The following is a 14790-nucleotide window of genomic DNA, read 5'->3' as shown; positions in this document are numbered from 1 at the left end:
TGTGGTTGATGGCTCAGACCAAGAGCAAGGACTTGTCACTGACCATCAAAGGCTTCCAGTTGCATTGAACTGGGTGCCTTATTTTTTGGTGCCATTAACACTTTGAAAGTACCATTTGGCAAAGAATACTGGTTCAATGAAATCCTGGCATAATTTGATATATAGTTAAGAAGTTTGACTTCTACTTCTCATTGAAAACAAACAAGTTATTTTTCAAAGAAGGAAATTTGCTTAGCAAAGGGGTAACTGAAGAGGAAAAGAAAAAAATACTTCCTCCTTTTTGCTTGGCCTATCTGTGATGCCAGGGCGTTGGGTGATTTGATATGGATCTGGAGGTAAAGGTGAGTCAGCAGAAGGATGCCACAGCATGAGGAAAAATGAAGGAACAGACATATCAGGCATTTACCATTTAATTCAGCCTTACCTTAAGTTCCATTGATTGTGAAAAAGTATAGCTAGGCCAACCAGCCAATTTCTCCAAGTTCCAAAGCAAAAAGAAAATTTTAAGTATTTTTTTTTATAATGTTAAATTAAAAAAAATTAAAACATAGTTGACATACAATATTATGTTAGTTTCTGGTGTACTACATAACGATCTGACATTTGCATACATTATGTAATGATCGCTGTGAAAAGTCTAGTAACCATCTGTCCCCTTTCAATATTATTACAATATTGTTGGCCATATTCCTTATGCTGTATAATACATCCCTGTGACTTATATATATAAGTTTTGTGCCTCTTAACCCCCTTCACCTATTTCACCCCAACAATGCTACATTTTAATTGTAGTGACTGTATCTCATTTTAATTGAATACGGTGTGTTTAAAAATGTATCACAGCCTCCTGGGCTCAGCCCACCTGTCACCCCCTTTTTCCCTTTCTACTTCCCTTCCTCCCTTCTCTCTTTTCTTCTTCTTCCCTTCCTGCCACTGATCACTTCCTTTCATAAACCCTTATTGTGAATCCATGGGCTGTCTTATTGTGAATCCAAGGTCCTTGGGGATGCAAAGAATAAAAGGCATGGACCCTGCCATCAAGGAGCTTATGGGTGACAGACTTACAAGCTGTTAAAATACTGGGTGATAGTGGAGAAAATGGAACTATACACAAAGTGCAATGGGAGTAGAGTAGCATCTGAACTAGTTAGGAATTTAAAGGAAGCGCAGATATTTGCAAGGTGAACAAGTTGGGGATAGGGACTGACTTCACCAAAGGGAGTAGCATGTGAAGAAGGAAGTCTGCTTGGATAAAGAGTGCAGGAATGTGAATCGCACAGCCCAAACAATGAAGCTATTACTCATCCCAGATGTTTCATAACCTTTAAAGGTGAATATTATGCCTTAATTATTTCTGTACTCCAGGCGCCTTTATAAAGTTGCCATTTGATGTGGTTTCCGACTTTCAGGGAACAATGCTTTCCTCATACTCTTCCTGCATCCAAGGACTAGAACTCAACCCTCAAGAACTAAGTGTACTGAATTTTTGTGGATCACAAAGGATTCTAATATGGCCATTTGTGTATTTAATGACAAAATCTGATTTTTAAGTTTAAAAGGATTCCCTAATTGCATTTTTATCAATAGAAATGTTTATGCCTAAAATGTGTTATTGATTTTTAGACATTTTTATATCATAATATGTCTAATAATAATAAATGCTAATAAATCATGAATGGGCTTTAGAGCAAACAAGCATCCTGTTAATTTACAGATCGGTGTCCTCTCCTAAGATGTGTTGTTTTTCCTTTTCTTTGCCCCTACAATTCTAGCGTACATTCCTACTCCGATTTACTTTGGAGCCGTTATTGACACCACCTGCATGCTCTGGCAACAGGAGTGTGGCGTGCAAGGCTCTTGCTGGGAATACAACGTCACGTCCTTTCGTTTTGTCTACTTTGGTTTGGCAGCCGGCCTCAAATTTGTTGGCTTTGTTTTTATTTTCTTGGCCTGGTACTCCATTAAATACAAGGAGGAAGAAATGCAGAGGCGGAGCTGGAGAGAATTCCCACTGAGCACCGTGAGCGCGGTGGTGGGCCGCACTGCCAGTGCCAGTAAGTGTGCCCGGACTAGGTCCTGCCCGATTTTCAGCACCCAGGGAGAACTCCATGAAGAGACCGGTCTGCAAAAAGGGATCCAATACACAGCGCAGACCTATCCAGGGCCCTTCCCAGAAGCAATAAGTTCCTCCCCAGACCCAGGGCTGGAAGAAAGCTCTGCTGCTCTGCAGCCTCCCTCCTGAAGCTTGAAAGTGGAAGACTTCGCTTTGTTGGTTGAGTTGAATATGGCGACTTGAGAAACACCCGTGCCTTCTTTTCTTTCTTTCTTTTTTTAACCTCTAAAGACACAATCCTCAAACCAACAAAACTCAGTAGACACAGCCACTGTTGATTGAGGGCTGGATACCTCAACAAGACTGAGCCTTCCCCCGCCTTCTCTCCACGAAGGAGGCATTTAGATAGATTTGTTACCATTTCTGAGATGTTCATTTGATGCTCATGCTCCAATGTGGTATCAGGCTGGGTGCGTGGTTAACAGAATCGTGGGACGTGTGATGGCGGTGCGTATCAGTAACATACACTCTGGATGAGGGTGAGCTTGACCGTGACTTTGCATTTACAAATCAAAGTTTCTAGGTACGAACACCTACTGTGAGTTCTGCTACAAAGCACAAATGAATTTGCCTCAACTATGCAATCCGATTGGGAAAATGTAAGTGCAGCGTGTTACTTTTGCTTTTGGAGACTAGAGCAGGTACTAAAAGAGGAAGCTAAACTCTCCCTAAAGTACTGTTAATTGCACTTTAAGCCATAGCAGAGTTACCAATCAGGTAGAGTTGTTCAAACGCTTCAAAGGAACCATGTGCATAGTGTAACAAAGGGAACAGCTACTTCATTTCATTAAAACACATTCTCTTTCAGTCTGTCCACCCCACCATAAAGGGGTTAAAGATGCTACTGAGTCATCAACCTGATAGCTTGAATAGAAACCCCAGGATTCTTTCATCAGAGGCTTTAAAACTAGCATGCTAAATAATATGGCTGGGAACTGTAGTTTGAGATGCATAACAAGGAAAGAAATGGATGGCTTTCTCCTCCAAAGAGAATTGTTGCAGAAATCCTTTGAGCTTTTAAGGGCCCCCTTAAGGGTGGTTAATAGTTGCAACCCTGACACTCAGAAGAGTTGGAAAGAGAAACCCCACAGAAATAAGACTGAGTCTCACCTGATCGTTTTGGTTATACACCTGGAAGTGTGAGCAGCTCTGCAGTTTTCTTTTTTTATGAACAGCAGATTGCTGTGGTTGTTCCTAAAGTGGAGTCCTTTCATCAGGAAAGCTGTGCCTGAGATACAAAAATCACTCTAAACACAGCAGGAGGGAGAAACCTAGCAGCTGGACCTAGATTATGATCCTAAGTAATGACTGAAAATTATTTAACTTGAACTGATTGGTCACACCGAATCCTACTTTATCAGAGTTAGGATGGTTTTACCCCTCCCTTTAATTGCTTCCCACTGTAACCTTCCTGCAGTGGTTCCGAGAGGATTTTTCTCTTCCTGTTGCACTTTGGGTTCATTATCCATCATCCTTTCAGTCCCCACCCCCCGCACATCACTTTGACTTGGATGCCACACAAAATATTTTCCATGTGGTTCTTAAGGTCGATGCCTCCTGACAGCACTGTGGACTGATAGCAAGTTAACTCATGGCCTCTGGCTGCTCAGAAAAAGCATAATGACAACTCAGATTTGGGAGGGACTATGACGTACAGATATCAATGTGATCGTGAACTGTTACCACCAAGGAGCCTAAGCTTACGTCAGGCTGACTTGGGGAACGGTTTCCTCAGCTGGTGGACATTCTCCCTCAGAAGGGATGCAATTGACCCATGATTCAGGCTTTTTGCCCTCCGTGCATGGCTGCACAGGCAGGGTTGTGTGACTATCCCCGGGTTCAAGGTTGTTTTCCTCTCTACCTGGGAATGGCCTTGGTCAGACAGTTCTCTTGGTTGTGTGCGGTTTATGGAGAGAGTAATTGCTGTTAAACTAAGCAATGTCTACAAGGGGTGGAGTCCGTGGTCTCAGGTGACAAGGACGTACTTCCTCTGGAACAGGCTCGTTTGGCTAAGTCATAAGAACCACCGTTGCCTATGGTTACACTGTGTCTGTCCAACTTTGGTCAACGTGGTGTCTGCTGAAGGTCTTCAGAGATACTGCTGATCATCTTCATGTCCACTCTGGGGCCTCAGTGATGCCCTTTACTCTTTGTGGGAGATCTTTGATCCTTCAGAAGAGAAAGTTTCCTTTCATGTTGGAGCTAAAGATACGTAGATTGGGAAAAGGTGGTGTTTTTGTAATTTTACTCTGATCATTTAGATCCTGTATTGAGAGAGTTTTAGTGGGATTGGCCCTTTTTCTTTCTTTCTTTTTTTTTTTTTTTTTTGTAGCCAAGATTGTGTGTTCCAACACTTAGAATTCCTTTCTTCTTGGTAGCACATTGTGGAAAGGAGAGGCTCTTAGAAATCTGGGATAGGAAATGGACTCACTCACCAGGCACAATTGGGGCTTTCCCCTCCCCCACCTTGTCCAGCCATTGTGGACTGAGCGCCACTTCTCTGTCAGGCGCCCTCTTGCCCAGTCACCACCTGCCACTCTGTGCAATCCTTTGGGTTGAGTAGGCCAAAATTCAAAGAAGTTGGCCCAAACTGTACACTGCAATGTTAATATTGCACTTTCTCAAGTATCTGGTGATTATAGATAGCAGATGTATCATTCGTATATTGTTGGTGAATGTAGAATAAGTAGTAAAAATCATGGGGGACTGAAGATTTGAAAAATGTACCAATTAAGAGTTGTCCCCAAAACCCTTTGGGCTCTGGTAGCATCATTGGGATATTACAGTCAACTAAAGTGACCATTTGATAGATGACGCTGTTTAATTGTATATATGAGGTCCTTATATGCTTGGTAACAAATTGGCCATGTTACTTTAGAGTCACAATTCCTACTATAACTCTCTGTGAGCTTAGGCTTCTAGTTGCTTTTTGGAAAGGCCATTTGTTCATTTATAAATTCTGTAGATTAATGTATTATTTGGCTTTAATATGCAAATATAACATCCTTGAGTCTAGCCTATTAATTTAGAAACTCCCAGAGGGTGGAGTGGGCGTTTGTGCACATTACTTTGGTTATCTTCGTTAGCTTGAAATCGTTATCCTTTGCAGGTGGATTTAACTCTTGAAAATAGCCCAAAGTCATTCAGAACTAGGACAGGGGAAAGAAAGGGACACCAGAGAGGAAACATTCAGCGTTAGCTGAATGTTGACTATTTTCAGAGCATTTTGTCAAGCAGTTAATGTACATCACGCACTTTAATCCTCCTAATAACTTTGCAAGGTAGCTATTTTTATTGTTTTTAAAAGAGATCATGAAAACAGGCTCAGAGAGGTAAAGCAAGTTGTTTAGGATTGTACAGAGTGGCCAAGTCAGGGTTCAGATGTCCATTTCTCTGTCTCGTTGCTCACTGCTTACAGTACGTAACATGTACAGTAGTTTCAGTTAACACAGGCAAGGTGTGACTATGAGATAGTGAGGTGCAGCATTTCAGTTTTTGATGCAGGGTTATGTTTCTGAATGTAGGGAAGTTATTATTTCTTCGCGTAAAATAGAAAAAAAAGCTGTAGGAAACATCAAAACTTCATGTTTAGATTTTCAGGGTAAATTTACATGTATTTGGCCAGAAAATTCTCCCTTACTCTTGCATTCTTTGGTGGACTTGGAGTCAGAAAGTTTCTTTTTGGAGCCTGTTTGTTATCAATGACAGGTGCACCAGGGAGAAGCTTCATAGCATGAATGGACCTGAAGCATTTGCAGAAATTCTCTAGTTGTGCCCAGGACTAGCTGGACAGCCTAAGCCTAGGACGGTAGCCAATTACACTTTGTGATTTTGTGTGTACTTAAAACATCGTAAGTGGTACAGAAATATGAATATAACTATTGATATATAGGTTCAAACTGAATATTCTAAGTAGCAGATAGATATCAAAATACTGCATAATCCCAGAATTGCCTAGTCTGCAGGTTTGCTAATCCTGTTATGCAAACTGGGAGCTATCCTTTACACACACATGTGTCTGCACTTCCTCTTTCATAGAGTGGAAGGGAGTGCCATGACTGGCAAGGCAGAGTCAGTGGCCTCACGCACTTTATCTTTTCTGTCTTCTCTCCTTTCCTTGTCTTCTGGGATGCTGCTGGCTGTGTCTGTCCCAGACTCCTTACTACATTGGAATTAGATCTGTGTATATTTGAAGAGGTTATTTTAAGCAGTTCGTTTTCACTCAGGCCTTGGAAGGGTCAAATATGATGAAGACCCTCCCTGGGTATTTGCTTTTGCAACATTAAAAACTAAATGCCCCGGTGCTAAAAGTATTTGATGAAGCATGCTCACCATGAAAATGCACCACTGAATTCACAGCATTTCACCAATAAGGGACTGCATGTGCTTTGCTTTTGGAAATCTGGAGAACTTCTCAGAAAACAAGCACTCATTACATTACAATTAATCCATGAACTTTACGCTGCAAAAATGAAGAGTGTAAGGGGTAATGCTTTTTTCTAATGGAAAACTCAGCGCTTTTGATATTTATTTTAGCAAGAATAATCGGATGCTAAAAATACTTTCAGAGAGGAGGAAAATATTTCAGATAATCTTTTCTTATTTCTTCTCCAAAAAAACCTTACACCCATGTTAGGTGTTTTTTAATGTTGAGGTTTTGAAGGTGTTGTCTCTTTCTGGTATTCCACTATTACATGTTAAAAATTGAAGATCTTATTGAAAACTAAAGTCATTGCAGGGACGTATTAAACCAAAGGGGTGAACAAAAGAAGTTTCAAGTTTGTATGTAGAAATGAAAAAGAAGAATAATTGGTAAGACTTTACAGTGGGCATTTTTCTTAAAATACATACCTCCACCCCAAACTCCAAATATTAATTTAGAAGCATGAAACAGACAGGTCAGCCTCTAACTCTTGAGTTAAAGGAAATGTAATACTGTGTCAGATAAACTGGCGTTAGGATCCTAGTGGAGTGTGTGTTGAGCGTGTGTGTTTTTGTGTGTAGAGGTGTGCTTGTGATGAAAGAGTGTTTTGCATTGTTGCATAAAGGACTTTGATTTTGTGATTTTTAAAATGAATATTTATTTGGAGACCTCTTAGGGTAATTTAAAAGATGTATAGTTTCCTGCGTTTAATGAAATCTATTGTCAATGTACTAATAAACTTTGGTTTACAACCTCTTGAATACTTGATCATTGAAAATTCAGAAAAAAAGTAAAAAAGAATAAAGTGTGTTGGATTGAAATTAGTTTGTCTCTTAGGATTTTTATTGTTTAAAAGATGAAGCAATGATGCCAGTGTGATCTCCCACTGTAAAGACACAGGGGTTTGATGGGAATAAATGGGCCTCAACTTAACTCTGGAAAATGGCAGAAATGAACTCCTTATGTAACTGATAACTCTGCCATGAAGCCAAATGTCCTACATGTAAACAATTAGGACTTTAGTTTTAGGAGCCTGCAGTTGCACATTGTCCACTGTGTCACTTAAAGAGAATAATTTTAAATATTTCACCACTTATCTATTTAAATTCAAACAGAATTTGGGGTGGCAGAACTCTGTGCCTTGCATATGGTTGATGTTAACCAGGATAGGCTGATTTATGCTTAAGTAATGCCAATGCCCAAATCTCAGTGGCTTCATAGCACAAAGGTGTAGTTCTCATTTATAGGACATGTCTATGTGGACCTGTTCCACAGAGTCCCTCAGGGGCCCAGCCTGACAAGGCTCCCCCATCTTGAAGCTACACAATCTGGAACTTTCAGAGTTGGTTTTGGTTGCTAAGATAAGGAAAGTAAGAGCCCAGAGAAAGGTAAAGGGTTTTTTCCTTCCTCAGCCCAAAAGTGACACTTGTCACAATGCATTGGTCTGAACTAGTGCCACATTGTTGCCTAACTGCTAGGATCTTGGAAATGTTGAGGTGGGGGGGGGATGGCAGGTGTTTCATGGCTATTATTCTTGGCCACACAGTTGACCATGATGGATTAAGGATATTTCCAAAGGAGTCCAGCTCATTATTCTAAAACAAGGGAAAGTCTCAAGCATAAAAAAGAATAATTTCCAAAGGAGTAACTATTAAAACTTGGTCAACAAAGCCGTTAAAGACTGCCTTTCCCCAAAGTCTACTGAAAAAGAAGCTACTCATTACTCAAGGGGCCCAGGAACTGGCCTGACACTGGAGGGAGAACTTCTGCTCAGACTCCAACCACGGTGAAAAAGCATTGGATTTTGAGGTCTCCTCTGATGGTCAGCAAAATTTTCTAAGAACATTGGCACCTAAAATTTTTGAGTGAGAGGCAGAAGGAGCTGTGGAAATAACAGACATAAAAAAAAAAAAAAAAAAAAAAAAAACAACAAACCAGCATGACTCAAAGACTGAAGTGCAAAGTGGTTCATTTAGAACCCAGCCGTGAGCACTCTCCAGGTGGAACACAGGGCAACTGGTTTCCGTTTCTCACTCCATCACTCCCTTGCATACACCTATATTAAAAGGTCACAGTGGCCCAAGATACATGGATTATTGGCAGGAGTGTGTGCATCTGTGCTGACTTCTGGGCAAACCTTTACTTTCCTCCATGGCTTTGTGCATTTATAAAGGGAGCCATTTATGCAAAGAGCTAATAGTAACTCCCGCCCAACGCTACCATCTTCTCTTCAACTCTGTGTGCCATTTAAGCAAAAGGATTTCTCTTGAATCTCTTCAGTATCCCACACTTTCAAGGGAGAGGCAGAGCCATTTTGGATATTGTGCCATTTGAAACAGAGGGAAAAAAATTTTCTCTTGAAGAAATGAAGGGAGCAGAAAGGTTAGGAATGTGGCCACTCATCTTCCTTGCTCTAGTTGCAGCTTGGTACAACCTCAGCATTTCAAGAGCTGGTCAAGAGCATCCAGTTCCTTTCTTCTTTTTAAAATTGCCTGCTGGGCAGAGATGGCCTCTGTAGCTTCAGCAAATGGGAGCCAAAAAAAAACCATTTTTAATTGCGCAGAGTCATTAGGAAGCGAGGAGATCAATATTGGGCGCTCACTTTTGAATTTAAATGTCAAAGTTTGATGCAGTTCCAACTCAAAATACCAGCAAAAATCAGTAGAAAGCTGAACCATTCTTTGGTGTGCTGGCATGGCTAAGAGCCTAGGCACTGAAGAAAGAGTGAGCCTGCCATGGATCTGGTTGTTCTAGATGCTTCCTTGTCGAAATGGTCGTGCTGCTACTTTAGAAATCAATGTAAATGGCATCCTTGGGAGCCTTACAGCAGCTTTGCCAGGGCCCGGGTCCCGGCTCCCAGCAAAGAGGTCTCTAGTTGCACTAGCGTGACACCTAATGGTCGCTACGGAAAACACATGCTCTACTGATCCCTCGGCCCTTCTGGTTCCTGGTTTGAGTTGTGGGCTTCTAGCCACCAGACACATTTTAGGGTGGCAAGGCTGATGTTCTCTCCTCTTCTGCTGAAACCTGTTAGTGGTTGGAACGGTTCCACCCTAGCCCTGGGTCACCTGTGCTGTTGGGGCTGGGAAGTGAGGTAACATCGGGGGAGAGGTTTGTGGGGCAAGAATGCAGATTCTGGAGTCCTGGGTTGCCCACCTGTGTGGGGGCCGGATGTGCAGAACCAAAGGTAGACACAGCAGAAAAGTGAGGCAACGCTGAGCACGGAAGACCTCAGCGTCGGTAGCACCCTTTGTCCCCACAGTGCTTTCCCTAACACCGGGCAGCAGGGACACCCTAGTCCCAAAAGGAGAAATCTAACTTTTGAAAGTCATTCTCTCTACCAGCTTCATTCAGCAGCGGGCTTGCTGCTGGGCCCAAGGTGAAGTCCTCAGTGCTGGTGAAGTCTTCAATGACCATGGCATAACTGGGAGGAAGGTGAGCTGACTAGACCAATGCCAACAGTGGGCACATTAGGTGAGTTTCTTGGTCAGAAATGGGGGAAGGAACAAGGTATGAATGTGGCCAGTTATTCTCTCACCTTTGGCCCCAGACACATTGCAAACTGACTATACTTCAATTTAAAAAAAAAATGAATAAAATTCTTTTATAAAGCATTTAAAAATCTTTTTTGGGAGGTCAGCATGTTTGGATATGTCCGGCATGGAGTGGGAGGGTGAAGTCCTCATTCCTTCTCTCTTAACCAAAACTCCCTGCAGATGCTACAATCACAGGAATTTTTTTAAAAAGAAGACTCAGAGGAGCCTCAGGTATTATCTAATTTGGATGTGGCAACTAGGTTTTTGTCTTGCAGGCCAGTAGGAACACCAGTTCAGCAGTGTGGCTAGTCGCTGCCTGGAGAAGCAGCTGGCTGCGCTGGGGGATCTAAGGGCACGGACGCTTGGGATTAACGGAGACGTGTCTCGATGAATCAGCAGTGTCTTTCCGGGGCACATTTTGGGAAAAGAAGCCCATGCGCTATGCATTTGCCATCCTCAATTAGAACCTCGTATCTTATCGTCAAAGAAGCTGTTTTAGAGAGGGCATGTGACTTTCCCAAGTCCATACAGAGATTAAAAACTAGAGTTTGCAGTGAGGTTGATCTTCTGAAATTTCATGTCAATGTTTCTTTCCACTACTCCTTACCAGATGGGCCACCGTGGCCTCTCTTCACTGATGTGGGGTGTGTGTGTGTGTGTGTGCATGTGCGTGTGCATGGATTCAAACAGAGAGAGTAGAAAGGGGCTGGCCCTCACCTCTGCTGAACCTCTTCATCTTCTAAACCCACGGGGCATGTGCAGATGGGAAATCAGCCCAGCCGTCCTGGGCGTCAGCTTCTTTATGGATCAAATGAGACCAACTGGCCAGCCAGTCTCCAAGGGCCCTTGACCTGAAATAGTCTTTCTTGTGCCCCTTACACAGGGTAGCTACTCCAGAAATAGTTATTGAACTAAAGCGGAATTTTCTCCAGGGTAGCAACATTTGGCCTAATCACATTTTACAGGAATGGAACAAGGAGCAGGTCACAGTGATGCAGTGATGTGTCTTTGGACAGCATGGCTATCTTGGATTTTTCTCTTGATGAGATTGGGGTGTTACAGACTGAAGGGCGTCCCCTCGAAGTTTATACGCTGAAGCCTCAATCCCCTGTGTGACTCTACCTGGAGATAAGACCTTTAAAGAGGTAAAGGTAAGTGAGGTCATAAGAGTGGAGCCCTGATCCCATATGACGACTGGTGTTTTTATAAGAAGAGACTCCTGGGATGTGTATGCACAGAGAAAAGGCCATGTGAGGACACGGGAGAAGGTGGCCCTCCGCCCACCGAAGAGAGAGACCCTGGGAGAAACCAAACCCGCTCACACCTCGGCCTTGGACTTCCAGCCTCCAGAACTGGGAGAATAAATTCCCGCTGTGTAAGCCCCAGTCTGTGGTTCTGTAATGGCAGCCCTAGTGAACCAGCGCAGATGGTTTCCTTAACGATCCAAAGATGGAACAGGCAAATCCCAAAGTCCTTTGCTTTTTTCCTTTATTATTAACCTCTGAGCTCTGGACATTTCAAGATTGTTAGCCCCTCTCTCTGAAGGGGAGAAAACTCCTCAGGAGACGTGGTGCAGAAGAAAGTGTGCAGAACTTGTCTGTCAGAAAACATGAGGTCTTAGATGGTGGTGAGGTCCCCAAAGAACCCAAGCTGCATTCTATGGGTCTGTCCTCTTGCTTTTGAAAAACTCCCAGGACTGGATACATATTAGTAGGTTCAATGAAAAATAGAAATGTGGGGTCCCTTGTTCAAAAATGATTGAACATTTCAAGATGGCGATAGTAGAGCATTCAGCTGGCCCAGTGCAGCCGCCCAGGTTGCACACCCAGGCAGCTGCCATGGGGCTGCGTCTGCACATTGCCCTGGACATCATGGAGGCACATCCGTGTTGAAATCATGTTAATTTGAGAATGTTCTATAAGACACTGACTTTGGGTCAGTTTAACAAATACGGCTAATGTTTAATCATGCAAATTGAGATCAGGACTCAGTTTTACTCGCAAGGAATGGGTGCGTACCACAAAAACTGGGTCAAGTTCATTTCTCTGAAACAGGTAAAGTTTAAACACCTTTTATTTCAAGAAATATTGCTTCTAGACTTTCCTGAAGCCAGAATTGTTCTATAAAAGTATCACAGAATATTACACAAGATTAAAAAAAACACAGTATGCTTCCTAGTAATTTGAAGCCTTTTTACAAAGCACATCATTCACAACCATAAATATGTTTCTTCTGTCATTCAGCCGGTGACACACATTATCTGATAAAGAGCTAGTTAATTTTAACATATGTACAGAGTCTATGATAAAGACTTAAAGTTATCAAAGATTCAACTATAGCATATTAAATTTTCTTTAAAAGAGTTTACCTTAAACACTTAAAGAAAACATAATTTACCTATGCGTTTGAATTCTCTAAAAATAAAATGAAAATTACTATTAAGCTACAAACAAAAAACCTTCTTGGGAAGTTGGCTAGGATACTGATAACTCTTACTGAGGTAATAATCCTTCTGCTGGTATTTAAAAATCTAATACATGACAAGAATATTTTTGAGGATACAAAATTTCGAATGCAGTTTTGAACTATGCCTTAAAAAAATCAGAACTTGTGAAGGCCTTAAAAATAATCATACCACGCACATGTTGTATTTAAATTGTGAAACATTCATGAGTTTGTTTTACTGAAAAAAATTCTTTACATAAATTCAAAACTAAACATAGTTTCTCAACACTTAAGCTTATTAGCCAGGTCAAGAAAACAAAACAAAGATGGGGAAAAAAAAAGTCTTCAGTCCTTTTATCCTGTTAAGAAAATAATAAAAATTTAGAAATCTTAAGCAGATGAACACTTTGAGGCTGGGTGCAGAAAGAGCAGGTAATGTTTATTTTGTTTATTTATTTATTTTTACTGCCAACATCCTTAGCCATGCCTTTCTGCTAAGCAATTTTAGCAAGTCGAGGTAAAACACACGCATCAGTTTCTGGCAGAAGCGCAGAGTGAACAATATGTGATCCGTACTGTGTGTCATCCTGGGGTCCATTTCACTTTGCCACACTGACAGCAGGCAGTCAGACTGTGACAAGCCTGTTAAAAAAAAAATAAGACTAACCAAAGAGACGTGGCATTCCAATCTCAAAGTGCAAAATCGCTGAACTAAAAGTGAGGGCATTGAAAAATTCCAGTGGTTAAAAAATGAATCAAAACCACATTACGCAGGCAGTGGGAGGTGGGCTGAAAGGCTCACGGAGGATGTCAAGTTTCAGAAACTCAGAAAGGCACAGTTCTAGCCGTCTTGACTGGATACCATTTATATATGCAGGTCCCTCCCTACAACTTTCAAAAGATAATACTGTTTTAGTACCCCCAAACAAACCAACAAAACCCCACAAATCCACCTTACTCTCGACTCGACTCAGACGTCGAGTTCCCGTGTGTGTGTGCCGCTCACGTGTGCACTAACTTCGACTGCACGTGTGTACCTGGGGTCATTGGAATGCTGGTTGTCATGATTGCCTTTGCTAGTTTACTAAGAAAAAGTTAAAAAAAAACAATACTGTGTTTAGGGTAAGGTAACATGGCATCTAATCAGAGGAGAGTGGAAAGGAGGCACTGCCTTCTAGACTCTGGAAGCTTCCCCTCCTGTGATTCTTCTCCACCTTGTTTGACATCCTCTCGGTGCTGCTGGAGGAGTCAGGTTGCTCCACGGTGGACACTTGGATCCCATGATGCGTGGAATCAACACCAGAATGCACAGGAAGATGCAGCTGATCTTGCAAAACGTCTTCTTCGGGACGACCGTCCTGGCGAAGTTCCTTCCGGTCCCCGTGCCTGGGCTGCCCCAGCTCCATCAGGCTGTCGCCGCTGAAATCGGTTTCAACATCATTGATCTCCTCATGCTCCATCCATTGGTCAGTTTTATGATTTCTCCAGTGTTCAGAATTCAAACGACTAACTTCCGGAATGTCATTATTCCATTCAAGTTTACTGTCTGGACTGAATGTTGGTCGGTTCGAATGCAGGGCTGGAAGGTCAGCTGGCAAGGGCAAAGCACGTGCTTCCCCAGCCCTGCGCCTGGGGTCTTCATCCGACTCAGCGGAGGCCACCCTTGCCGGCAGGGGATGCTTGGCAGATGCAGCCAGGAACCCACCACTTCGAGCACTTTTAGTCTCATTTGCTTTATTTTGTTCATGGTGACTGTTCAGCAGTGCAAATTCTCTATCTACATCCTTCAAGTAATTAGTCCAGTCAGCCACACTAGGTCTATAGTTTTGTCTGTCCTCAGAGACACTTCCGTTCATGCTATGTAAATCCTCCAGGCCTTGCCAGGTGACATCTGCAGTGACACGGGGCAGGTTAGCCCTCCCATCCTTCCCACAGCTGTCCTCTGTGAAAAGAGATGAAGGTGGATCGTTAGTGGAGAAAGTATTTCCTATTTACTGGAGATGCAGCTTATATTATTTTTATGGTGCAAATCTGTTCGAAATATGACACTAAAAAGCATATTCCCCTAGTGATTTGTTATCAAGGCATGGCCTTGGATGACAAAAGTGATTAAATGAAAATGAAAATTGGAAAGAGGATGGAAAGAGTGAAAACTTCTACGACTGGGCTCAGGTGGTGCTGGAAGTCACTGGCGTTACCAGTCAGGGGGCTTGTGTGTTACTCCTGGGTTTACTCAGGTCACCTCTGCACCCAGGAAATCGTGTGAGTGACTT

The 14790-nt window shown here is 42.4% G+C and overlaps 2 protein-coding genes across 11 annotated transcripts in view; one reads left to right on the top strand and one right to left on the bottom strand.

Annotated features, from left to right (window-relative positions):
* Nucleotides 1-7360, top strand: part of SLCO5A1 (solute carrier organic anion transporter family member 5A1) — a 108197-nt gene extending 100837 nt beyond the window's left edge. For both annotated transcript variants that reach the window (XM_045507126.2, XM_010970610.3), the window contains one exon: nt 1773-7360. In XM_045507126.2, coding sequence (XP_045363082.2) covers nt 1773-2242 — 470 coding nt within the window. In that variant the 3' untranslated portion in view covers nt 2243-7360. The remainder of the gene's footprint in view (nt 1-1772) is intronic.
* A 4767-nt stretch (nt 7361-12127) lies between these two features.
* Nucleotides 12128-14790, bottom strand: part of SULF1 (sulfatase 1) — a 151155-nt gene continuing 148492 nt past the window's right edge. For 7 of the 9 annotated variants that reach the window (XM_010970612.3, XM_045507110.2, XM_045507106.2 and 4 more), the window contains one exon: nt 12128-14459. In XM_010970612.3, coding sequence (XP_010968914.2) covers nt 13657-14459 — 803 coding nt within the window. In that variant the 3' untranslated portion in view covers nt 12128-13656. The remainder of the gene's footprint in view (nt 14460-14790) is intronic. The other 2 variants (XM_010970615.3, XM_074354859.1) reach the window with 1 other exon arrangement.

Source organism: Camelus bactrianus, chromosome 29, assembly GCF_048773025.1.
Source record: "Camelus bactrianus isolate YW-2024 breed Bactrian camel chromosome 29, ASM4877302v1, whole genome shotgun sequence".
Lineage (NCBI taxonomy): Eukaryota > Metazoa > Chordata > Mammalia > Artiodactyla > Camelidae > Camelus > Camelus bactrianus.
The sequence above is the reverse complement of the archived record's forward strand: the minus strand, read 5'-3'. Positions and strand labels throughout refer to the sequence as shown.